The sequence below is a fragment of the Heterodontus francisci genome, chromosome 3 (genome assembly GCF_036365525.1).
Source record: "Heterodontus francisci isolate sHetFra1 chromosome 3, sHetFra1.hap1, whole genome shotgun sequence".
Taxonomy (NCBI): domain Eukaryota; kingdom Metazoa; phylum Chordata; class Chondrichthyes; order Heterodontiformes; family Heterodontidae; genus Heterodontus; species Heterodontus francisci.
Window position 1 is genome coordinate 60,396,817 of NC_090373.1, and position 26,047 is coordinate 60,422,863.

The 26,047-nt window shown below is 43.5% G+C and overlaps 1 protein-coding gene across 6 annotated transcripts in view; it reads left to right on the forward strand.

Moving 5' to 3' along the window:
* Positions 1-26,047, forward strand: part of LOC137356812 (V-type proton ATPase subunit C 1-B-like) — a 114,741-nt gene that overhangs the window by 75,692 nt on the left and 13,002 nt on the right. For 5 of the 6 annotated variants that reach the window (XM_068022608.1, XM_068022617.1, XM_068022645.1 and 2 more), the window contains exons 11-12: positions 2,298-2,395; positions 25,647-25,776. In XM_068022608.1, the coding sequence (XP_067878709.1) occupies positions 2,298-2,395; positions 25,647-25,776 (228 nt within the window). Of the gene's footprint in view, positions 1-2,297; positions 2,396-15,267; positions 15,486-25,646; positions 25,777-26,047 lie in introns of those variants that run through there. The other variant, XR_010971114.1, reaches the window with a different exon arrangement.

Below are 26,047 nucleotides of genomic sequence, written 5' to 3' on the forward strand. Positions count from 1 at the left end.
CTGAGCCTGTATCGCGGTATTGGCAGTGACCAATTTCACCCCTGTTGAGTCTTGTTTGAGGGCAGAAAGGTTGCCATCAGTTGCAGCTTGGTGAAACTTTGACAGTTGAAATGTGGCGATGGTTAAAAAATAAACTTTTACAAATAAGCCACCAATTTAGAGTCCACAGGGCTGATCTTTGTCAGCTGGTGTAAGTCAGTTCTAAGTGGTAATGAACTGGTGCTAATAGCAATCACATTTTGTGGGTCAGTTAATTTGTATTATTACTCACAAATCCAAGAGCAGACTTAGGTGGGTGCAGGGAGCACACTAGTGGCAAGAGTTGAAAATTGTGTGCCAGTAAAATTCAAGGGATAGGGACAACAAAAACAACTGGAATGATAGAGCATTCAGTGGGGGCAATTTTAACCCCATAAAACAAGCAGGTTTGTGTTGGGTAGGAGGTTAAATTGTTAAAAATCTGAATTCCACCCTAACTCGCCCATTTCCAGTTTTAATGGGGTGGGTCACCAACCTGCTCCAAGGAGGTGGGATGTCACTTTAAATATTATACTGAGGATGCACGCCTCACTGTAGCCACCATTTGAAATTTAAGCCTGGCTGGCCAGCTTTCCTGGATCTTTGGAACCTAAACTGAGGTGAAGGATTGCTTCCCACTCACGCTGGATTTAGCGGGCTACCTGGCCAACCTCTCCCCACCATGATCAGACACCCTACCCCCACCTTTCCGATCTCTTTCCCCCCTTGCTGACCTCCCCTGAGGCCTATCAGTTCTCCCCATGAACTTCTCCCCCTGAGGCCTCCAATGCCTCCCCACAACTCCCAGGCCTCCCATCTCCTCGAGGCTTCAGACCTCTTCTTCCCCACCCCAACTCCAACCAAGGTGTGGGTCTACCTGATCCTGTGGCCTCCTCTAGACTGCTCCTATACCAATGAGGCTGGCTTCCGGGTGGGGAACCTGTGGATGACATCACATGCATGTTTGGGTTCCCTGCACTCTACCAGCCCCCGGCCCTTCCCACCAGTGCTCTGGGCAGCTCGGGAAAGTTAAAATCCTCCCCACCTTAAAAACCATTTCCATTCATTAGCAACTTTTGTCAAAGCGGAAGGTGCAGGAGGTTTAAGTGAGAAACAAAAATGAAGTGAAAGTAAACCAAATGTGCAGCCTTGGATTAGCAGGCAAGTGACGGGGCAGTCCAGCACCCAATCTCATCTAATAGAACTGCTTGAGGTGGTTGCAAGGAAGCTTGCCCTCTGTGCTGCTCTAAGATATCAGTGCAGCATGCCTGAGAGGAGATAGAGGCAGGCTTAAGGCTGTGGTTGACTGGTGCTGTTATTTCTACACCACATGTAGCAGGTGACCTTACAGCAGATAGCATCATTTTGCATCTTGCTTTTTGCTGGCTTGGATCCTTTGAAGACAGTTCGCCCACAGTTTTTGTTCAGTAGATGTGACAAAACCAGCAATTATGGTTGGTGACATTTTTTGCAGTGCAAACCAATGGACTTTGTTGGCTGCAGATCATGCCGATATTCTTTTTTCATGCAACATTGCATTAAGCAGGACATATTGTTGGAATAGGTATGTGTGAAGGCCTGATTAACCTGTGTAATGGTTAATCAAGTTTTCACATAAATCTGTTCCAACCAGGCTTGAGAACTGGAGCCGGAATTGTCCGGCAGTAAAGTATTTTCACTTCTGCAGATATAGGTGTGTGAGCACCAGCAGATGGCCATAATGTACCTCTTGTGCAGCCTGACCGGTTTATTATCACTCTATTAAGTCCTTCTCTGCTTCCAAACATATCAAATGGCCGGGGGGGGGTGGGGGGGCGGTGGATTCCTATAGGTAAACCCATTGGTATCAATAATAGTGCAATTGTTACAAATGCTTACAGGAACGTACGCTCCAACAGAATAAAATAGTGCAGAAATCATCTTAAAACTGTTGAATGAATCTATCTAGTAGGCCTTTCCTTTTTGAAGTGAGAGCTTCCACTGCCTGTCCCCTCTCCTCGATCCACCAGAAAGACACGCCATGCACTAAAAGGGCAGACACCCAGCATTATGAATCTCCACCCTTTCTCTGATCCATTGTGCCTGGTGAACTGATCCACATGGAACATTAAGGACACGATATTCACTCCTATGTGATATGATTCAAAATATGAGTGAATAAAATTCCTTGGATAAATGTGGCACAAAGATATCAAGAAATTGTCACCAATATGCTTTAGTTTAAATAAAATATGCCTACTTAAATTTATTACTTAATTTTATATTATTTTCATTTCCAGGGTCCTTTGCTGCGTTGGCTAAAAGTTAATTTTAGCGAAGCATATATTGCCTGGATTCACATAAAGGCTTTAAGGGTTTTTGTTGAGTCTGTGCTAAGGTACGTAATATTTATTTTATCTCCACAAATTACAAAATACAATTCCATTTAGACATTATCACCAAAGCCTAGAAATTGCTTGCACTATTCAGATGTTAATGAACAGCGTCATTTCCAGAGTTCACAGTGTGTTGGTTTCAAAAGGTGCAAAATTGTTGAGTGAAGAAAGTTGAGTCTGAGTGCTATAGCACTGAGGACATGCCTGAGAGTCATTGTCCTTATTTTTTCTAGTATAGCTTGTAAATAAATAGTAATTTAGTCATATAGAACTTGAGTATTGCTGAAAATAGAGACATGTTGTCGAAGCTTTTCGTCTTGCACTATTTGGGACAATCACAAGAATAACCAATGTAAGGGAAAACAACAACTTATACTGCACGAGAAGAGAGTGCTGATTGGTTGGCAAGTGAACTCTAATTGGTTGAGGCATTACCATGGCGAATGCAGCAGTTTATGGTGACTGACAGTTAACTGCCAAGCTTTGTTTAAAATTTAAACCAGGCAGCTTGCCTGTTGCAAACAGCAGAAGGGACATGTTGTTTGATACAATCCGCCAGTCTTTGGGATGTATCGCCTATATACCCAGCATTACACTGGCATTGAAATTCATATATCACAGAGTTCATTTGTGAGGCAAGGTATGGGCCGTAACCAACCAGCCTGTGCTTGCAAAACTCAAAACACAGTGTCCAACATTAGATGTTATTCCGCGATTAAACAACATTTGCTAAATAATCCACAGTGTGCTAAGAATTATGCTGACAACCAATTTAAGGTAGTCAGTAGGGCTCACAGTGTGGCGCATTTGCGCATACTGGAAGCTACATATATTAATACACAGGGCCCTGTTCTTTGCAGACGGAAAGAATATGTACAAACATTGCACCTGTTTCAGCTGAACAAAATAAGTGACAGCCATTCGCTGATTCATTCCTCAGGGCAATGCCTTGACCAATCACAGTCAAGCTGCCTGGTTTAAATTTTAAACAAAGTTTGGCAGTTAAATGTTAGTCGCTGGTGCATTCCCCATGGCAATGCCTTTACCAATCAGAGTTCACTTTTGCCAACCAATTAGCACTCTCTTCTCATGCAGTATAAGTTGTTGTTTTCCCTTACATTGGTTATTCTTGTGATTGTCCTGATAAGTGCAAGACGAAAAGCTTCGACAACATGTCTCTATTTTCAGCAGTACTCAAGCTTGTAAATACACATTATGATGCTAACGCATAATGTGTACAATAGATTGCTAGACCCTAGACTAAACTGGCATTGTCACACAGGCTGTGTGGTATATGCAGCCCATCAAGTCTTTAATAAAGGGTGTGTTGCTGTTAATTTTAAGACAGAAGCAGGGAAGAGCTGCCTGTAATGACAGGTGACCTGCATGGCATGCCATCCGATTCTACTGCTGTGCATCACAGTGAATCTACTGCACTGAGAGAAAACAGGGAACTTTAGGCCAGTGAGTCTGACATCCGTCATAGAGAAAATGCTAGAATCTATTAAGGACATGGTAACAGGGCACTTGGAAAATCACGATATAATTAGGCAGAGTCAACATGGTTTTATGAAAGGGAAATAGTGATCATCAAATCTATTCGAGATTTTTGAGGGTGTAACTAGCAAGGTAGATAAGGGGGAATCAGTGGATGTAGTACATTTGGATTTTCAGAAGGCATTCGATAAGGTGCCATGCAAGAGGTTGTTCACCAGATTATGGCTTATAGAATTGGGGTAATATATGAGCATGGATTGAGGGTTGGTTAAGGGACAGAAAACAGAATAATATGAAAGCAAAATACTGCAGATGCTGGAAATCTGAAATAAAAGCAGAAAGTGCTGTAAATACTCAGCAGGTCAGGCAGCATCTGTGGACAGAGAAATTGAGTTAACGTTTCAGGTCTGTGACCTTTCATCGTAACAGACAGATAACAGAGAGTAGGAATAGATTGATCATTTTCAGGATGGCAGGGTGTAACTAGTGGAGTGCTGCAAGGATCAATGCTTGGGCCTCAACTATTTGCAATCTATTTCAATTATAGATGAGGGAACTGAATGTAATATATCCATGATAGCTGATGATACAAAGCTAGCTAAGGAAGCTGTAAGGAGGACGCAAAGAGGCTACAAAGGGATATAGACTGGTTAAGCGATTGGGCAAGAAGGTGGACGATGGAATATACTGTGGGGAAATGTGAAAATATCCACTTTGGTAACAAGAATGGAAAAGTAGAATATGTTTTAATAGGTGAGACACTAGTAAGTGTTAGTATTCAGAGGGATTTGGGGGTCATTGTACACAAATCACAGGAAGTTAACATGCAGCAATTCGGAAGGCAAATTAGCCTTTATTAGAAGGGGTTTGGAGTATAATAGTAAGGAAGTCTTGCTACAATTATATCGGGCTTTGGTGAAACCACACCTTGAGTACCGTGTACAATTTTGGTCTCCTTACCTAAGGAAGGATAGACTTGCCTTTGAGGGTGTGCAACAAAGGTTCACTCGATTGATTCCTTGGATGAGAGGGTTTGGATGAGAGGGCTGTCCCATGAGGAGAGATCGAGTAGAATGGCCTATATACTGGAGTTTAGAAAAATGAGAGGTGAATGTACACACTGGCAAGTGTCATGCAGGCCTCCACCTGACAAGGGGTTGCCAAGCCCCTGGCTGGAAAGACATTTTTGCATATGAGCAGACAGTGTTTGGGAACAAAGGAGCTATCCCCTGCTTCCAATACAATTCACAAACAGACATGGTCAGACCAGTTAGTCACATGACTAACTGGCTGTTGCAGAGTTTGAACTGAGACTTTTAAATTGGAGAGACAGTGTTTGAACTGGGAGAAGGCTGAATGCTCCTGGACTGAGGAAGACCTCCTATCTGCCTGTCTGCTCCCATCTCTTTCTCACGGAACTCCAAAAACCCACTGAAGACACATGAACCCCAAGAGAGATAAGTTTCTGACAGTGAACAAGATTTAAGAAGAATACTGGGCCCCAACAAAAAGCAAGATCTACCTACAAGCAAGGACTCTACAGTGAGCTCAAAGACCTGTAACAAAAACTCTTCAGATATTGCCTCAAACTTCTCCACTTTATTTCTTCTGCTCTTTTCTGTTCCTATCTGCATGTGCATATCGCGTATGCATGCTAGCGTGGGTGTGTCGTGTATCCATAGGCGTTAACAGAATTAAAGTTTAAGTTTAATAAAATTTCACTTTTCTTCTGAGCCTGTTTGTGCTAATTTCTTTGCCTTATAATTGGAAAGTGGTGAACAAGGATTCACCAAATGGGAGCTAAAAACACTGTGTGTTTCAAATTAAACCCTGTTACAGTAAGGCCAGGTGAAGGCGGAAAGGGACCCCTAGACCTCTTTCTCACCTGGTTGTAGCACAAGGGAATGTTCAGTTGCTCTCACTGAGAAGACCTTCAGATTATCATTGAAATTATTAGAGGGCTTGACAAGGTAGCTTCTGAGAGACTGTTTTCCCTTGGTGGAGAGCCTAGAACCCGGAGTCATAATCTCAGGATAAGGGGTCAGCTATCTAGGACTGAGATGAGAAGGAATTTCTTCACTCAACTTGTGAATCTTTGGGCATCCACAGCACTCTGGCATAGAGAATTCCAGTCGGTGAGTATATTCAAGTCAGGGATTGATTGATAGATTTTTCAGTATTAAGGCAATCAAGGATATGGGAATAGGGTCAGAACGTGGAGCTGATGTAAAAGTTCAGCCATGAACATACTGATTGACAGTGCAAGCTTGATGGGCCTTTTGGCTTACTCCTGCTCCTGTTTCTAATGTTCTCAATGGACACAGCTGTCTGGGAATGACGCGAAGAAATATATCTCAAGAGGCTGAGGTTTATCAGGGAGGCTGTGATAGAGCTTTGCCATCTCCTTCAGGAAGACCTCCACACAACATGTAACACCTGCATAACACTCAGTAGCTTTAAATTCCAACATTCTCCCCAATTTTTGTGCTTTGATCTTCTTACAGTCTGGTACTAGGGACATCTGCAGTGTTTGTTAGTTTTCTGTCTACCGACATATCAAAGAGGTCACATATGCATCATTCAGCAGTGGAAATTACTTCATCGCTTTCAGTGACAAACGACAGCGACTTAAGAGGGCAATATCTGCAAACTTCCCAAGAGTCCAGGGAAGTTGCAGATTTATATCCATGTTACTACTTGGGCCCCTGTCCCTAATGTTATGCCCTATATTAACGAAGGTGGATTTTAATTACTCTCTCGGGCTGAATTTCCTCATCTGTTCTTGTGGATTTCCTCCTTGTATGTGATTCAAAAACATAAATTACTCGTGAGAAATAAGTGTTCAGGCTGGTGGCAAGCTTTTACTGACAGCTTCTTGGAATTTTGGTATTGTGGACCGTCTTGGGTTGTGCAGTGCAAGGGCCACATCATGTACGATGGTGGCTGATTGCTCCTGCCTAGTTTCTGTTGCTTCCTCTCGTGCCTGCTGCTGTTTCTGGAGGTATAACCAGCCCCATAAACTGTCTCTCTCCTCTGCCTCTCCTCCCTCTGCAAAACTCCAGCAATTTTGTTCAGTTAACAACCCCACTAGCTACTATTATTTAACTGGCTCCCAAATGCAGTTCAGAGCTTTTCTGTCTCACTGGCTGGCTGCATCATGTGAAAATTAAACACAACCTTTTAGCCCATACATTGAAAACATTAAAATCACCTGTTATGTATCTTTTCTTGTGATTAGTAGAAATCCACAGTCACCTTAGTTAACTTCTGAAAAATGCAACAACAGTAATTTCCAGACTTAAATCTTTAAGCAGAAATGTCCTAAAATGCATTATGGCCTAAGATCTCAAACCTTTCAACAAGTTGAAAATGAAGTTTCGTTTCATTCTGGAAGATATTTCAGAAATGACAGATGAATTTCTTTCTGCCAAACTGAGCAAAGACGGAACAACTGAAGGACAGATCCACCACTGTTCAAGCCAATACTAAATTTGTCAGGTCAGAAAAATAAAGTATGTCCTTTTTGTAGGGAATTCTTGCATTTCGTTGGGGCCCAGTATTCTGCTTAAACCTTATTCAAGTAGGAAACTTTTCTCTCTTTGAGGTTCACGTGTTTTCACAAGATTCAGTTCCGTGGGCAGGAAATGGGAGCAGGCAGACAGGAGAGGAGGTAATATTTGCTTCAGTTCCAGGAGCACACAGCGTTCTGATTTCGAATTCTGTTTTTCCAATTTAAAACTCCCCTAGTTGGCCAGCTGGTGGTCACATGACCGACTGGTTTGACCAAGTCTCTTCTGTGTATTGGGGCGGGGACTGTTTCCTTTGTTTCAACACTGTCTGGTACTACGCAAATTTCCCTCCAGTCAGGGGCTTGCAATTTTAAGTTTTAATGTTCATGTGGCGAAATAATGTTTGCCTCAGTCTTGGCAGGTGCGGGGGGTTTGCCTAACACCTCCACACCCAGGGGAATGAAATGCGATTTGAGGAAAACATTTCATTACAGAGTTTGAGAGAAATATAAGATACAGAAAGAAAAACTATGCATTTCTCTCATTCATTTTCATTCATTCACCAATCTTAAAGCTCATTAAAAATGGTCTGTTCTGGGTGCCAGGGCTGCTTTAGTTTCCCTTTTTCTTTTCTCAGGAGAGTTAGTAGGGGGTGGGTCTTTCCTGAACTCCCTGATTCATGCAAAGACTTTTGGTTTCAGGGGATGGGTGGTTCCCTTTTCCTCTGACTGTGAAGGGGGTGGGGGGAGTCTCTGTTACTCTCCCCTTTGACAAGGTCCCTCATGGCAGACTGATACAGCCTTTGACAAGGTCCCTCATGGCAGACTGATACAAAAGGTGAAGTCACATGGGATCAGAGGGGAGCTGGCAAGATGGATACAGAACTGGCTCGGTCATAGAAGACAGAGGGTAGCAGTGGAAGGGTGCTTTTCTGAATGGAGGGATGTGACTTGTGGTGTTCCGCAGGGATCAGTGCTGGGACCTTTGCTGTTTGTAGTATATATAAATGATTTGGAGGAAAATGTAGCTGGTCTGATTAGTAAGTTTGCGGATGACACAAAGGTTGGTGGAGTTGCGGACAGTGATGAGGATTGTCAGAGGATACAGCAGGATATAGATCGGTTGGAGACTCGGGCGGATGGAGTTTAATTCGGACAATTGTGAGGTAATGCATTTTGGAAGGTCTAATGCAGGTGGGAAGTATACAGTAAATGACAGAACCCTTAGGAGTATTGACAGGCAGAGAGATCTGGGCGTACAGGTCCACAGGTCACTGAAAGTGGCAACGCAGGTGGATAAGGTAGTCAGGAAGGCATACGGCATGCTTGCCTTCATCGGTTGGGGCATAGAGTATAAAAATTGGCAAGTCATGCTGCAGCTGTACAGAACTTTAGTTAGGCCTCACTTAGAATAATGCGTGCAATTCTGGTCGCCACACTACCAGAAGGACGTGGAGGCTTTGGAGAGGGTACAGAAGAGGTTTACCAGGATGTTGCCTGGTCTGGAGGGCATTAGCTATGAGGAGAGGTTGGATAAACTCGTATTGTTTTCACTGGAACGATGGAGGTGGAGGGGCGACATGATAGAGGTTTACAAAGTTATAAGCGGCATGGACAGAGTGGATAGTCAGAAGCTTTTTCCCAGGGTGGAAGAGTCAGTTACTAGGGGACATAGGTTTAAGGTAAGAGGGGCAAAGTTTAGAGGGGATGTGCGAGGCAAGTTCTTTACACAGAGGGTGGTGAGTGCCTGGAACTTGTTGCCGGGGGAGGTGGTGGAAGCAGGTACCATAGAGACGTTTAAGAGGCATCTTGACAAATACATGAATAGGATGGGAATAGAGGGATACGGACCCCGGAAGTGCACAAGGTTTTAGTTTAGGCAGGCATCAAGATCGGCGCAGGCTTGGAGGGCCGAACTGCCTGTTCCTGTGCTGTACTGTTCTTTGTTCTCTGGGACAGTCCTACCTGCAGGTATTTGTGCCGATTTGGCTGCACACTCCTGTGGAACTTCGACTGGGTGAGGCATCACCCTCACGGTTTCTGTGCCCCCTAGAGGTCTCTCCTTGTCTCTGCAGGTTCCTGTAAATGCTGTTTGCAACTCTGGTGGGGTGCTTCTAGAGTCTGCATTCACATAGGAGGATGTGGGGTCTAACTTTTCACATTTTTCGGGTTTGATTGACCAGACAGTAGGGGTTTTCATCTGGGATTTTTCCTGGACTTCCTTTAACCTGCTCTCTTGATCACTATTTCCCCTTCTCTTTCTAAACTTTTGCCAGCCATGTCCCTTTTGTTCTTGGCAGGGGTCCCTTACAGTTCACCAGCCCTCTGCTGGAGGGTCCTCCTAATACCTGTACAGGACTTAGGGGTGCAGTCTTCACTGTAGGTTGGGGTCTCCTCTCAACCTGGCACATGTGGCAACTCCTGCAGTACTTCACCACTTCTTTGTGGAGTTTTGGCCAGTCAAACCGCTGTCTTACGCAGGCTTTGGTCTTTTGTGCAACAGCATGTACAGCCACAGTAGTCTCGTGGGCCCTTATTAATATTTTTGCCCGGTACCTCTGTGACACCACTAACTGGTGAACTATTGTCCACTCCTTGCCCTCAGGTCTGTGAGGAGAACTCCATTTCCTCATCAGTACCTCACTCCTTAAATAGTAGCAATCAGGGACTCCCTCTGCTTCACTTTCAGACTGGTCAGCCTGTGCTAACTCTCGCAATACTGGGTCAGCTCGCAGAGCCTCACCCAGGGAAAATCCATTTAATTCATTCCTTGGGTCTCCTAACTTTCCAAAGAAAGTCTTGGACAGGAAGACCTCATGGTCATTTGCCTGCAGTGCCAATGCAGTCACCTCTGGGGGAGCTGGTTTGATCATGGCCTGATCCATTACACATTCAGGGACTCTGCAGGGAACCGTTTCCCGCCTTGGCCCTGTCTCTCTGACCTCCTGCAGTCTTTCTTTCACTACTGGGTGGGGTGGGGGGGTGGCTATCACCTTCATCCCCGCCAGATCATTACCTAGGAGCAGGTCAACCCCGTCCACAGGCAAACTAGGGGCAATCCCTACAGTCACCGGTCCCGAAACTTGGTCGCATTCCAGGTGCACCCGGTGTACAGGTACAGGTATACACTGCCCTCCAATACCATTCCACCATTCTGGTGTTCACTGCACTCTCTGGGGGAAAGGTCAGGCCTTTTCCCAGTAAAAGGGATCTAGTCGCTCCTGTGTCCCCGAGAATCACTCTGGGATTGCTTGCCCTCCTCGAGAGATATGGGGTTACTTTCCCATCAAATACAAAGCCCTGATAACCTTCAGGAATCCTATTAACCTTTCCTGCACTGTCCATAGTAAGCTTCCTGGGTTGCACTCTTACTGAGCATCAAGCCATAGCTTGTTCTGTGTTTTACTTCAGGGTCCTGTCTGCACTGAGTGGGTGTGCCCTGATTAACTCTACCGGTTTTCCCTTCAGTTTCCAGCAGTCAGCTTTTAAATGCCCTGCCTTATAACAATGGAAGCACACAGGTCTCCAGCTCTCACTCTTGCTCACAGCACCTTCCTTTTTGGCTGGAGGAGGGCCCCTTGTGTCTCTTGCTTTCCTTTCTTTTCTAGGACTGCCTAGGCAGATATCACCTTCCCACCCTTTGTCCTTTTTGGATTTGTGGGGGTGATTAGGAAAGGTTCTCCCCTGGGAAACCGACTTATAAATTCAAGCAAACTCATCGGCCAGAATGGCCGCTTGCCAGGCTCCCTGAATCTGTTGCTCCTCTGCATGGGTTTTTATTGAGAAAGGGAGAGAGTTTTTAAATTCTTCTAACAGAATTACTTCTCTGAGAGTCTCATAGGTGACTGTATTTTTAAAGTCCTCAGCCACTGGTCAAAAGCCAGCTGCTTACTTCTTTCCAACTCCAGATAAGTTTGATTGGCTTGCTTTTTGAGGGTTCTAAACTTCTGGCGATAGGCTTCGGATACTAATTCATATGCCCCAAGGATAGCATTTTTAATCAGTTCATAATTTGATGAACTCTTATCTGGCAACAGGGAATAAACCTCGTGGGCTTTTCCAGTTAGTTTGCTTTACAGTAAAAGAGAACAGGTCTCAGCTGGCCATTTTAGCTGCCTTATCAGTTTCTCGAAAGACATAAAAAGCTTCCACATCTTCCTCAATTTTGGAATTAATTGAACGAGCTTTAGCAATCTTGTACCCATCCCTGAATTATCTCCTCCATATTGGCCAAGCTTTCACGAGGGTTACTTTGTCACCCCCTAGTTAACTCAAGGCGCTTCAGCTTTCTTCAGATTCTTTCCGGAATATTCTCTCTCTCTCTCTTCTCTCTCTCTTTCCTTCTCCTGTATTTCTCTCTCTCTTTCCTGCCTTTCATTTTCTTCACGTTCCTTTTGGAAGGCCCTCTCTTTCTCTTCCCATTCCTTCTGGAAGGCTCTTTGTTTCTCCCTCTCCTGCCTCTCTCTCTCTTTCCTTTAATTCAAGTTTCCTTTGTTCCAATTGTAACTTTGCTAGCAGTACCCTGTCTGGGTCTGCTTCTAACACTGCTCCTGTCTTTCTGCTTCTTCACGTTCCTTCTGGAAAGCTTTCTTTTTCTCCATCTCTTGCCTATCTCTCTTCCCTGTCTCTCCCTTTCTTTTTCTCTTTCCCTGTCTTCTAATTCAAGTTTATTTGTTTCAATTGTATCTTTGCTAGCAGTACCCTGTCTGGGTCTGCTTCTAACACTGCTTCCGTTTCTTCAGATTCAAGGGAAAAATGGTTGGCCACTAGCCTTAGGAGTTCAGACTTCCTAGCCTTGCCACGTACAGTGATTCCACACTGCTCAGCCATTTTTCTCAACTCCTCCATAGACAGTGCTTTTAACTTATCCCAAGTTACTTCACCCTGGCTTGGAGAGCTACTCGCTTCAGTTGCAGACATGTTAGAATTCAATCGCACACAACCACAAGAAAACCTGTATTGATTTGCTCTTTTCGATTGGGAACAATTTGGCTTCCCACTGCCAATTTCACTCGTTCGTCTGTTGGTAAAAATCCAGACTTTAGCCCCCAAATTTCTGTTATGACCAGGTGCAAAAGGTGTCTAGGGATAAAAGCCTTCTTGGGTCTGCAAATGAAACCTGACCCGAGCCCAACAGAACCACCTCTGACCTGAGCCCGACCCGGCCCGAGTCCTTTCATTTTTTTTCCCGCACCCGACCCATCCCGACCCGGCCACCGGAATGTTCAGTTAACCTAGCTTCCATTTTTCACTTTTTAAGCTTGTGCAGATAAGCAACAAAAACTGTAACTGGACTTGAAAGGTTATTTCAAAAGTACATTAAGATTGGAGCCAGATACCAGAGTGCGTCCAACCCGGCCCTCCTCGACCCAAACCCGACACGTCATCAGGTCCCGTTGGGTTCGGGTCGGTTAGCCATGCTCTTTCAAGGGGTCTGTTACTATCTTCACCTGGTCTTATTGTAACGGTTTAATTTTAAACACACTGTGTTTTGAGCTCCCCCTTTGTGAATCCTTGTTCACAGCTTTCCAATTATAAGGCAAAGAAACCAAGATACCAAGTTTTCTCTGGTTTAAAGGAGAAAAGTGAAATTTATTAAAAATTAAACTTAAACTCTCATACTGTTAACGCCTATGGATATATGACGTGCCCATGCTAGCATTCACGCGTGATATACACATGCAGATAGGGATAGAAAAGAGAAGAAAAGATAAAGTGTAACAGTTTGAGGCAATATCCTGTTACGGTGCTTCGAGCTCATGGTATAATCCTTTTGTAGGGAATTCTTGTGTTTCGTTGGGGCCCAGTATTCTGTTTAAACCTTGTTCACATAGGAAACCTTTATATTTTTGAGGTTCACGTGTTTTCACAAGATTCAGTTCCGTGGGAAGGAAATGGGAGCAGGCAGATAGGAGAGGAGGTAATTCTTGCTTCAGTTCCAGGAGCACACAGCGTTCTGAGTTCAAATTCTGTTTTCCCAATTTAAAACTCCCCTAATTGGCCAGCAGGTGGTCATGTGATGGACTGGTTAGACCGGGTCTCTTCTGTGTATTGGGGCGGGGACTGGTTCCTTTGTTTCAACACTGTCTGGTACTATGCAAATGTCCCTCCAGTCAGGAGCTTGCAATTTTAAATTTTAATGTTCATGTGGCGAAATAATGTTTGCCTCAGTCTTGGCAGGTTGTGGTGGAGGGGGGTGGGGAGGTGAGTGGGGTTGCCTGACACAACACAAAATGATTTTCAGATTATGAGAGTAGACTTTGTGGCATGCATACTAGGAACTGATGCTTGCCAATAGCTAATCATAGCCAGAGTATCATTTGCAACGGCTTCTTTTCCTGCTGCTGCACCATTACCACTGGTGTCTCCCAAAAGATCTATCCTTAGTCCCCTTCTATTTCTCATCTACATGCTGCCCCTTGGTGAAATCATCTGAAAACACAGCCTTAGTGTTCACAAGTATGTTGACGACATCAAGCTGTACCTCACCATCATCACTCTCAACTCCTCCACTGTTGCTAAGTTATCAGACTGCTTATCCGACGTCCAGTGCTGATGAACAGAAATTTCCTCTCATTCAATATTGGGAAGACTGAAGTCATTGTCTTTAGTGCCCACTCCAAACTCCGTTCCCTAGCTACTGACTTCATCCCTCCACTAGCAGCTAAGGCTGAACAAAACAGTTCGCAACCTTGGTGTCATATTTGACCCCATGATGAGTTTCAATCACACATCCACACCATCAATAAGACCGCCTAGTTCCACCTCCGTAACATCGCCTGACCCTGCCCTGCCTCAGCTCATCTGCTGCTGAACCTTCATCCATGCCATTTGTTACCTCTAGACTTGACTATTTCAATGCGCTCCTGGCCAGCCTCCCACATTCTACACTCGTAAACTTGAGGCTATCCAAAACTTTGCTGCTAGAATTCTTACTCGCATCAGATCCCGTTCACCCATCACTCCTGACCTACATTGGCTCCAGGATAAGCAATGCCACAATTTTAAAATTCTCATTGTTTTCAAATTCCTCCATGGCCTCATCCTTCACTACCTCTATAATCTCCTCCAGCCCCACAACCCTCTGAGATATCAGCCCTCCTCTAATTGGGCCTCTTGAGCAACCCTGATTTTAACTTCCCCACTATTGGTGTCTGTGCCTTCAGCTGCATAGGCCCTAAGCTCTGGAATTCCCTTCTTAAACCTCTCCATCTCTCTACCTCCCTTTCCTCCGTTAAGATGCTCCTTAAAACCTACCTCTTTGACCAAGCTTTTGATCATCTGCTCATATTGTCTTGTGGCTCGGTGTTAAATTTTGCTTTATACAATTTCTGTGAAGTGTTTTGTGATGTTTTATTACATTCAAAGTGCTATAATTTGTTACTGAAATCTGTACCATAGAATCTTTTTTAAGGATGGTATCTGTTATGTTTTGTATCCCAAGAATGAAGAAATTAGACTCACGATTTCTGTGTGTGTAGGTTTTATTCAGATGGCTCCCCACATCTCTTAGCTTTACTTTTGGAATCACGCCCCCTCAGGGTTGACTGACAGCATAAAAAACACAGCACAGAATAATCAATCACAGCACTCAAACACAACATATTTTCCCCCTTGTCAACTAAAGAGCTTATTCATAAGCATCAAACAGGTAGGTCAAACAATTGAAGTCACTTCTTCGAGCCAGTTGTTCCTGTAAGTACATTAATAATCTTTGAGATATGGAGGTGTCCAATAATGGTGCTGAGATTGATGAAGATCTGGTTGTGGTTCATTTGCAATCATCTTGATGAGGTAGATGATCAACATCACAATCACAAATCAGAAAAGGAAATGTATCCTCGTAATCACAATTGCCGAAATCTCCAGGTCTGTTCGCAAACAAGTGTCTCGCATGCTACTTGGTGTTGTCATCCAAGAGATGAGCGTTGGTACTGAGAATCAGAAAGTGCGCCAAAACCCGTGAGAGAGAGAGAGAGAGAGAGGAGCCAGAGCAGCCCGAGGAGCAGCAGGACCGGAGGTTGCAAAAAAAAACCGCGCCAAAACCCGTGAATTACCTTTTGTTTCGGCGGGCCGGGGACTGCTGGGTAAGTAAAAACCTATATATTTGGGCAGTGGCTGAACCCGAGACACGACACGTGTAGTGTCTCCCACCCGCCCTCCTCCTCTAACCAAAAAAAAAGAACTCTAGTGTGTTGATAAGGTAAGCTTTTTTATTTCTTCTGTATTGTGTGATTGGTTAAAAATTTACTTTCTTTTTTTTACTTTCTTTTTTTGATTTATCTATTAATTGGTTATTTCAAAAAGACCATAGCAGAGAAGTATCAGAAAGTATCTAACTCATAAATTTATATAAAGTAATAAAGTAATTAACTAAGTAGAGATGGCTGGGCAGGTGATGTGCTGATGCTGTATGATGTGGGAGCTGGCTGACCCCATTGTGAACAGCAGTGACCACATCTGCAGCAAGTGTTGGTTGCTGGAAGAACTCCGGCTCAGAGTTGATGATCTGGAATCTGAGCTTCAAACACTGCGGCACATCTGGGAGGGGGAGAGTTACCTGGACGTTTTGTTTCAGGAGGCAATCACACCTGGTAGATTAAGTAATTCAAATTCAGTTAGTGATCAGGGACAACAGGGTGTGATTGCAAGTGAGGCAGGTAGGGGGATCCTGAGTTCAGGAGTGGAGGAACCTCAGCCTTTGACCTTATCCAACAGGTACGAGATACTTGCTCCCTGTGTGGATGAGGAAAAGGGCTGCGGGGAGGATGAGCCAACTGACCATGGCACCATGGTGCAGAAGGCCATTCAAGAGGGGGGGAGCAAAAAGACAAGTGGTAGTTATAGGGGATTCTATAATTAGGGGGATAGATAGTATCCTTTGCAAGCCGGATCGGGAGTCCCGCATGGTGTGTTGCCTGCCCGGTGCCAGGGTGCAGGACATCTCTGACCGACTTGAAAGGATATTGGAGCGGGAGGGGGAGGATCCAGTTGTTGTGGTCCACGTTTGGACTAACAACATAGGCAAGGCTAGGATGAAGGACCTGTTTGGGGATTATAAAGCACGAGGAACGAAATTAAGGAACAGGTCCTCGAGGGTCATAATCTCCGGATTACTGCCCGAACCACGTGCAAATTGGCTTAGGGATAAGAATATTAGGGAAGTAAACACGTGGCTAAGGGAGTGGAGTGGGAAAGAGGGGTTCCATTTCATGGGGCATTGGCATCAGTTTTGGAACCGGGGGGATCTGTACCGATGGGACGGTCTCCACCTGAACCGATCTGGAACCAGTGTTCTAGCGAAACGGATAAATAGGGTGGTCTCTAGGACTTTAAACTAGTGACTCGGGGGGAAGGGAAAGGGAAAATGACAGGGAGTATGATGGTAAATAAAAAGGTAAGCAGCAGGTTAACATGTGTGCAGGAGGGTTTAAGTTCAAGGCAGACTATGAAAGAAGCAGAAAGGAAGGATAACTCAGGAGTTATTATCAGAGATGTTGGAAATCATAAGGGTAAGAAAGCTAGCATAAAGGCACTTTACCTGAATGCTCGTAGCATTCGTAACAAGGTTGATGAGTTAACGGCACAAATCATCGCGAATGAATATGATTTGGTAGCCATTACGGAGACATGGTTACAGGTTGGTCACGACTGGGAGTTAAATATCCAGGGGTACCAGACTATTCGGAAGGACAGACAGGAAGGTAAGGGAGGTGGTGTAGCTCTGATATTCAAGGACAACATCAGGGATGATATAGGTTCTATGGAGAATGAGGTTGAATCCATTTGGGTGGAAATTAGAAACTCTAAGAAGAAAAAGTCATTGATAGGCATAGTCTATAGGCCGCCAAATAATAACATCACATTGGGGCGGGCAATAAACAAAGAAATAACTAATGCCTGTAAAAATGGTACGGCAATTATCAAGGGGGATTTTAATCTACATGTAGATTGGTCGAACCAGCTCAGTCAGGGTAGCCTTGAGGAGGAGTTTGTTGAGTGTATCCGTGATAGTTTTCTTGAACAGTATGTAATGGAACCGATGAGGGAGCAAGCTATCCTAGATCTAGTCCTGTGTAATGAGACAGGAATAATTAATGACCTCATAGTTAGGGATCCTCTTGGAAGGAGTGATCACAGTATGGTTGAATTTAGAATACAGATGGAGAGTGTGAAGATAAAATCCAATACCAGGGTCCTGCGTTTGAACAAGGAGGACTACAATAGAATGAGGGAGGACTTGGCTAAAGTAGACTGGAAACAAAGATTTTATGGTGGGACAGTTGACGAGCAGTGGAGGACTTTCAAAGCAATTTTTCAAAGTGCTCAGCAAAAATATATTCCGGTGAAAAGGAAGGACTGGAAGAAAAGGGGTAATCTGCCATGGGTGTCTAAGGAAATAAGGGAGGCTATCAAATTGAAAGGGAAGGCATACAAAGTGGCCAAAAACAGCATGAAACTAGAAGATTGGGAAAACTTTAAAGGTCAACAGAAAGCCACAAAAAGAGCTATAAAGAAAAGTAAGATAGAACATGAGAAAAAACTAGCACAGAATATAAAGACTGATAGCAAAAGTTTCTATAAATATATAAAACGAAAAAGAGTGGCTCAAGTAAACATTGGTCCTTTAGAGGATGAGAAGGGGAATTTAGTTATGGGATATGATGAAATGGCCGAGGCATTGAACAGGTATTTTGTATCGGTCTTCACAGTGGAGGACATTAATAACATGCCAGTAATTGACAAAGAGACGAACGTAGGTGAGGACCTGGAAACAATCATTATTTCGGAAGAGGTAGTGTTGGGCAAGCTAATGGAGCTAAGGATTGATAAGTCTCCTGGCCCTGATGGAATGCATCCCAGGGTACTAAAAGAGATGGCAGGAGAAATAGCAGGTGCACTGGCGGTAATTTTCCAAAATTCGCTGGACTCTGGGGTAGTCCCAGCAGATTGGAAAACAGCAGATGTGACGCCACTATTTAAAAAGGGAGGTAGACAAAAGATGGGGAATTATAGACCGGTTAGCTTAACCTTTGTAGTGGGGAAGATGCTTGAGTCTATTATCAAGGAAGAAATAGCAGGGCATCTCGATAGAAATTGTCCCGTTGGGCAGACGCAGCATGGGTTCATGAAGGGCAGGTCATGCTTGACAAATCTTTTGGAATTCTATGATGACATTACGAGCAAGGTGGACAATGAGGACCCAGTGGATGTGGTGTACCTAGATTTCCAAAAGGCCTACGACAAGGTGCCGCACAAGAGGCTGCTGCATAAGATAAGGATGCATGGCGTTAGGGGTAAAGTATTAGCATGGATAGAGGATTGGTTGACTAACAGGAAGCAGAGAGTGGGGATAAATGAGTGCTATTCTGGTTGGCAATCAGTCACTAGTGGTGTGCCTCAGGGATCGGTGTTGGGACCGCAATTATTTACAATTTATATAGATGCTTTGGAGTTGGGGGACCACGTGTAGGGTGTCAAAGTTCGCAGATGACACTAAGATGAGTGGCAGAGCAAAGTGTGCAGATGACTGTGAAACTTTGCAGAGAAACATAGATACATTGAGTGAGTGGGCAAAGGTCTGGCAGATGGAATACAATGTTAATAAATGTGAAGTCATTCATTTCGGTAGGAGTAACAATAAAAAGGATTATTACTTGAATGGTAAAAAGTTGCAGCATGCTGCTATGCAGAGGGACCTGGGTGTCCTTGTGCATGAATCGCAGAAGGTTGGTCTGCAGGTACAGCGAGTAATTAGGAAGGCAAATGGAATTTTGTCCTTCATTGCTAAAGGGATTGAGTTTAAAAGCAGAGAGGTTATGTTGCAGCTGTATAAGGTACTGGTGAGGCCGCACCTGGAGTACTGTGTGCAGTTTTGGTCTCCTTACTTGAGAAAGGATGTACTGGCACTGGAGAGGGTGTGGAGGAGGTTCACTAGGTTGATTCCAGAGTTGAGGGGGTTGGCTTATGAGGAGAGACTGAGTAGATTGGGATTATATTCATTGGAATTCAGAAGAATGAGGGGGGATCTTATAGAAACATATAAAATTATGAAGGGAATAGATAAGATACAAGTAGAGAGGATGTTTCCACTGGCAGGTGAAGCTAGGACAAGAGGGCATAGCCTCAAGATTAGAGGGAGCAGATTTAGGACTGAATTAAGAAGGAACTTCTTCACCCAGAGGGTTGTTAATCTATGGAATTCCTTGCCCAGTGAAGTAGTTGACGCTTCTTCAGTAAACGTTTTTAAAGCTAAGGTAGATATCTTTTTGAACAATAAAGGAATTAAGGGATACGGTGAGAACACGGGTAAGTGGATCTGAGTCCACGAAAAGATCAGCCATGATCTTCTTGAATGGCGGAGCAGGCTCGAGGGGCCGGGCGGCCTACTCCTGCTCCTAGTTCTTATGATCTTATGAGCGTTGGTACTGAGAATTCACTTGATCTGGTTAGGTCGTGATAGAGACTATGCGTGCTTGTGGTTGCGATTTGGACGTTTGGTGCAAATCCAATCTCCAACTGTGAATCATGGTTTCTTTGCGCGTGCTCGCTTTTTGGAGTATGCTTTTACTTTGCCTTGTCCAGAATAATTGCTTTGTTGACCAACTTAAGGTCAATGCATAGTCTAAGTTCTCCATTTTTGCATCATGCAATGACTAGGTTCGATATCCATGGGGATGAACTAATTCGCTCAATGATACCATTTGCTTCCAGTCGTTTCAGCTCCTGTGACACGTCGGCATGGATTGTGAACGGCAACCATCTCAAATTTTGCAAAATGAGCAGAATTGACATGTTGATGTGAGAAGCATGACAGTACCCCTTAATCTCCTTAAATCTGGTGAATAAGGAAGTATACTGTTGTGCATAGTCTGTATCATCGATCACATTAATGTGTGCTCTGGCGGGCTCTGCAAGTTTGAAGCCAAGTTTATCGAACCCCCATAAGGCTCCTGCATTTGGCCACATAGAACATGAACTTGTCCATGTTGACATTTTTGTTGTGCACTGGAACTGTGATCATTCCGAAGATCGGGATAGTTGAGTCATCTTAAACTTGAGGAGTGTCAGTCGCAGGAGTGAATGAAATTTGTGAATAATAACAACGTTATAGGTCTTTGCTCAATATGGATATATTTTTGCCCACATCAATGAGGAGCGACATGAAATACCCACCCTCGCGACTGTGCAATCCTTGGAGTAACCCCAGTATATGGGACCAGGCGCTTTACTGTCCGCATTAGTACACACATGCCCTATTTCGCTCTCAGGAATAGGTTCCTCCACATGTCAAACTGACAAAGTTGTCTTTTTCGATGATCTGCATATCTTTACGACGTGATTCATCTTTGAGCATGAGTTGCACTTTTTCCTTCATGTCGGACGTGGTATTTTGAATCCATGGGTGCCCCCACAATTTGGGCACATTTTTGAGGGTGCCTGACTGTGATAGGGCAAGTATTGTTGAACCTGCTGAGGTCTCTTTGTCTGTAACCCTTTCACTTGAGCTGACTGGGCAAGCTGTGTCTGCGACCCTGAACCTGAGGGTGTATTTTAAACATCTTCCAATCTAACATTGCAGATTTGATTTGGATGGCCAAGGTTGTGGCCTTTTACAAAGCCAAACCATTATCCTCCATGAGTAGGCGACCCCTAATTCGGGGGATTGAAGTGTTTTCAATTAGTTGGTCACAAATTAGTTCATTAGTTATTGTGTCAAACTTGCATGTAGAAGCCAATTGACACAATGCTGCCACAGATTGTTTTATGGGCTCACCATTTCCCTGGCATCGCTGGTGGAACATTATCATTCAATCATCACACTTTTCCTCGGGCCAAAGTCTTTCTCGAGAGCACTTACTGCATTGTCGAACGTAGACGTACCATCCGTTAGCTGCTCGAATAATCATTGGCCCTCTGCTCCGAAGCAATAGAGGAGTATCACTTTCTTGCGGGTTGCTGCTATATCCATACTGCCCATACCCTTGGCGGGCAAGTAGGTTTCAAAGTGAGAATTCTATCTGTCCCATAGAATGGGAGGATCTCCCAGCGATGGTGAGAGAGATGCTGGGGCCGGTAATTTTTTTTTACTCACCATTCTTTGTCACCAGATGTTATGTTTCGTATTGCAAGCATGAAGAAACTAAATTCACAATTTCTGTGTGTGTAGGCTTTGTTCAGATGGCTCTCTTAGTTTCACTTTTGGAACCACGTCCCTCAGGCTTGACTGACAGCAAACTGAGCAGTACAGAGCAATCAATCACTGAGCAATCAAAACACAACAGTATCCTTCTGTCCCATTAAGACAGCACTCCTTTCTCCCACTTCATCACTCAGGGCCTCAAGTGATAGGTCATCAAAATATGCTATTTTCATGCTCCCAATCTCTATTCTAAACAGAATTATAGAAATAAAACCCTAGGCTGGGGTTTCAGTGCTAGTTTTGCCCATTTAGCTGTTGCTAAGGATGTCAATCATTGATAATGCTAGATTGGATGACCTGCTGTGTGGATAAAAAGTCACCTGGTCTAAATATAGTGGTATGGAGAGTTGAAGGATAGGCAGTAATTCTTCTGAAATGCTAAGAAACCCACAGTTTACACACCAACAGTAATTTTGGGGCTGAAAAGAAGTAAACAGGAAAACAAAGTAAATTGGGAAGTAGTGATTAGATGATACCAAGCTTGGGTTTGAGAAGTCTGAAAAATGTAGGAGTTGAGAAACAAAGGAAAGATTGAAATGGGAATGAGAAAGGTGAGAGAGAGAGAGATCACATATCAGCCAACAAAGCTTTTCCTTTTTGTCCTATTCATGAAGAGGAGGTGGGGGAGGTGGTGCATTTGACAAGAGTCTTCAAGTATTCAAGCCTTGATCACACTGTGTCTTTATAGAACTGCATTTCTGTACAAAAGAGGAAACTAAACTTTTTGGACACAGTTTTAGCAATGGAGGGTGGGGGTTGGGGGGGTGGGGGGGGAGGCGGGGGGTGGGTGTAAGAGTTTGAATTGAGGTTAAAGGAGATAACAAGACCTAGACTACCATTGAACAAAGAGGAACTAAGGGTGAAGACATCAAAGGGAAGAGGTTACACATGTTGATTGGCATGCAAGAGGCAATGTTTTTGCCGATGTTGGTTAGACATGTATTGATGAACTGAAAGAAACTGATTTTTATTGTCCATTGAAGGACATTTTGATCAAAATGAGTCTTTTTTGTAGTTGCTGACAAGGCAGCTGACCCAAATTGGCTCGATTTGGCATTTACAATTCACCAGAAATATTCTGATGAGGCCCGAGGCACAATTTTGGTCAAGCCTCAGGTCTGTAGTTCCTGCTCTCAGTGTGCAGACCATTCTGTACCCAAAGATGGGCCATAACAAATTTCTATCCCTGTATGTTTATGTCAAGATGATGTGTGACTTGGAAGTGGTGATGTTCCCTGATATTTCTGCTCTTGCTCTTCTCATTGGTAAGGGATGCTGGGTTGCTAGGTGCTGCTAAAATAATCTCGGTGAGACTTGGTGAGACGATACACAGTATTGAAGTGTGCCCTTGTAGATAGTGTGTACTGCAGCCACCGTGCACCAGTGGTAGAAGGCTGGATATGAAGTAAAATTGCAGGGACATTTATTTGTGAACTGCTCATGTTGGTACCTTTACTTTCTGATGCAAGCCCACTCTTGCAGCTACATCCTTTGAGGACTCAAACAATGCTCGTACTACTGAGGCACTCTTGATGGTGGACATTATAATGCCCCACCCAGAGAGCATTCTGTACTTCCCCCAAGTGGTATTCAACAACGAAGAGTACTGACTTGTCAGTTGAGGGGGGTTAGTAGGTGGTAATCAGCAGGAAGTTTTCTTGGCCATGTTTAGAAGTCTGAAAAAATGTAGGAGTAGAAAAACAAAAGAAAGGTTGAAATGAGAATGAGAAAGGTGGGGGAGAGAGATCACACATCAAAGTACAAGCTTTTCCTTTTAGTCCTGATCTGGAGCATGAAGATAAATCAGGGGAGGTGGTGCATGTGACAGCAGTCTTCAAGTATTCAAGCCTTGATCATACTGTGGCTTTATAGAATTGAATTTTTGGAAGAATTTGGTACAAAAGAGGGAACTAAACTTTTTGGCGACAGTTTCAGCAATGGAGGGGGTGTAGGCATTTGAATTGAGATCAGAGGAGATAGCAAGCTTAAAATATCATTAGATAAAGAGGAACTAAGGGAAAACATCAAAGGGAAGAGGTTACACGTGTTGATTAGGCATCCAAGAGGCAATGCTTTTGCAGATGTTGGTTAGACATGCTTTGAAGAACTGAAAGAAACAGATTTTTATTGTCTGTTCTGATGAAGGGTCACTGACCTGAAACGTTAACTCTGCTTCTCTCTCCACAGATGCTGCCAGACCTGCTGAGTGTTTCCAACATTTCTTGTTTTTATTTCAGATTCCAGCATCCGCAGTATTTTGCTTTTAATTTTATTGTTTGTTGAAGGACATGTAGATCATAAATCCATAAAACTTTGTGAGGTCTGGAGTCAATGTTGAAGACTTTCAGGGGCAACTCTACCTAATTCTATACTACAGCGCTCTCTTCTCCATCTTCTAGTATGTCTGTTCTCCTGCAGGGCCTCTTGCATGCCTAATCAACATGTGTAACCTCTTCCCTTTGAATTTGTGAGTATGACTATTTGGTTGACTTATTGTGGAACAGCTTTCCCAACTTGTAAATACATCAGTCTCCTGATGTGAGTGAGGGAAGCTTGACACCTTCAAATAGCTGGAATCTTTTCCTGATCAGAGATCTAAGTTGTTGCTGATAAGACAAACACTGGTTAAACCAATGTTTGTGATATGTAGCAATTATTTATAACTGCGTGGCTTGCTAGATCACTAGAGAGCACTGAGTTTCTATCACAATGGGAGTGACAGGGGTAGCAGATTCCTTTCCCTTGAAAGGCATTAGGAAAACAGTTGGATCTTCACAAGAGTTTAGCAGCTTTGATGGTAATCTTTTCTGGTGCTAGCCCATAAATGATCAGAATTCAATTTCACAATTCACCACAATGTGATTTGTAGTCACACCACTGGGCTACTAATCCAATACCACTAAATTGCTGTACTCTTAACTCAGTCTTTGCAGAGAGAGAAATAAATGCTGTGTGCACTGATGGATGTAGAGTTAAAACTTTAGAGCAATGTGGACAGCATTGGGTATTGAGGACAAGTTACTTCATTTGTGGAGGATCTGGATTTGTATAGAATGTAAGCTAAGTACAACCACCACATAAATGGCAAACAGAATCGATATCTTCTGTCCCAATGGCTTATAGCTGTCCAAATAATATATGTGTATTTACATCAGCTTTAATGTTGTGCATGCTGTAGGTCAGTGGGGTGTAAACAATTCCTTCATGTCGTTTTTCTGTGTTCAGATGTACATACCTTATGATTAATCTTTGTAGAGTGGGAGCCGTAGTACTATCAAACTTATGAAATCATAAAATGAATCCTTGGAAATTCCTCTCCCATGATTATTTAAGCCAAAAGATACAGGCACTCTAAATAAGGACGACACTCCTATTTCTGAGAATTTCTGTGACAGTTTTTTTTCTAAGTTTAATATAATTCTGCTTATATGCTACTATATCTGTTAGCTGCCTTTCAGTAAAGTTGTTGGCATTGCTGTCCTTTTGCCCTTTACCAGCTATTCTTTGCTTTCTTTGTTTTGTGCAGTTATATAAAGGAGTTGTCCCACTTCCCTTTATCAGTTCTGACAAAGAGTTGCCATTAACTCGTCTTTTCTCTTTGCAGATATTGATCGGCATGCTTTTTATTTCTAGCATTTTCTGTTATATCCCTAATCCTATGTTCCACTGCCTCACAATCCACACTGAACATAACCAACATACTTTGGATGCTGGAAATCTCAAATAAAAGCAGAAAATGCTGGAAATACTGAATAGATCAGACAGCATCTGTGGAGAGGGTGATGGGGGGGGGGGGGGGGGAGGGGAGAAAAGGACAAAATCAAAATAGTTGGTTGAAAATGATAAGCAGACTCAACTTTGCGTTTTTACTTTTCAACAAAAATGCCTGCGATTATTTCAAAGCTTGTACCACAATTAATGGGCCTATTTGATTTTGATCTATTTAGGATTAATTTATGACAATATTTGAACATTTCAACTGTTATTTGCTCCTAATTAGATCACTGATTGATCTATTATACTATACACATTGCAACTATTCCAGATATGGGCTTCCTGTTAACTTCCAGGCCATGCTTCTACAGCCAAATAAAAAAACCATGAAGCGGCTACGAGATGTGCTCAATGCACTTTTTAAACACCTGGATGAAGTTGCTGCAGCAAGCACCATTGATGTAAGTGAAAGCAATAATGTGCTCATAATGGATGCTAAGTTATTATGTTTTTGCTTGTGTGACTGAAATGGTTATGAATTCAAGCCCATGTCAGTACCTTGTACTCATGTTGTACTCCAATTTTTCTCATCTCCTTGATCAGCACCTCTCAACTGTTTGATCTGAAGGAGGCCAGGTGTAAGGCCCAAGATTTCTTTTTGGCTCCTTTTCTTATGGGGTCTATTGGGCTTTGAGGTGAGAAACAAAGCAGGAGGTTCCATGACATCACTCT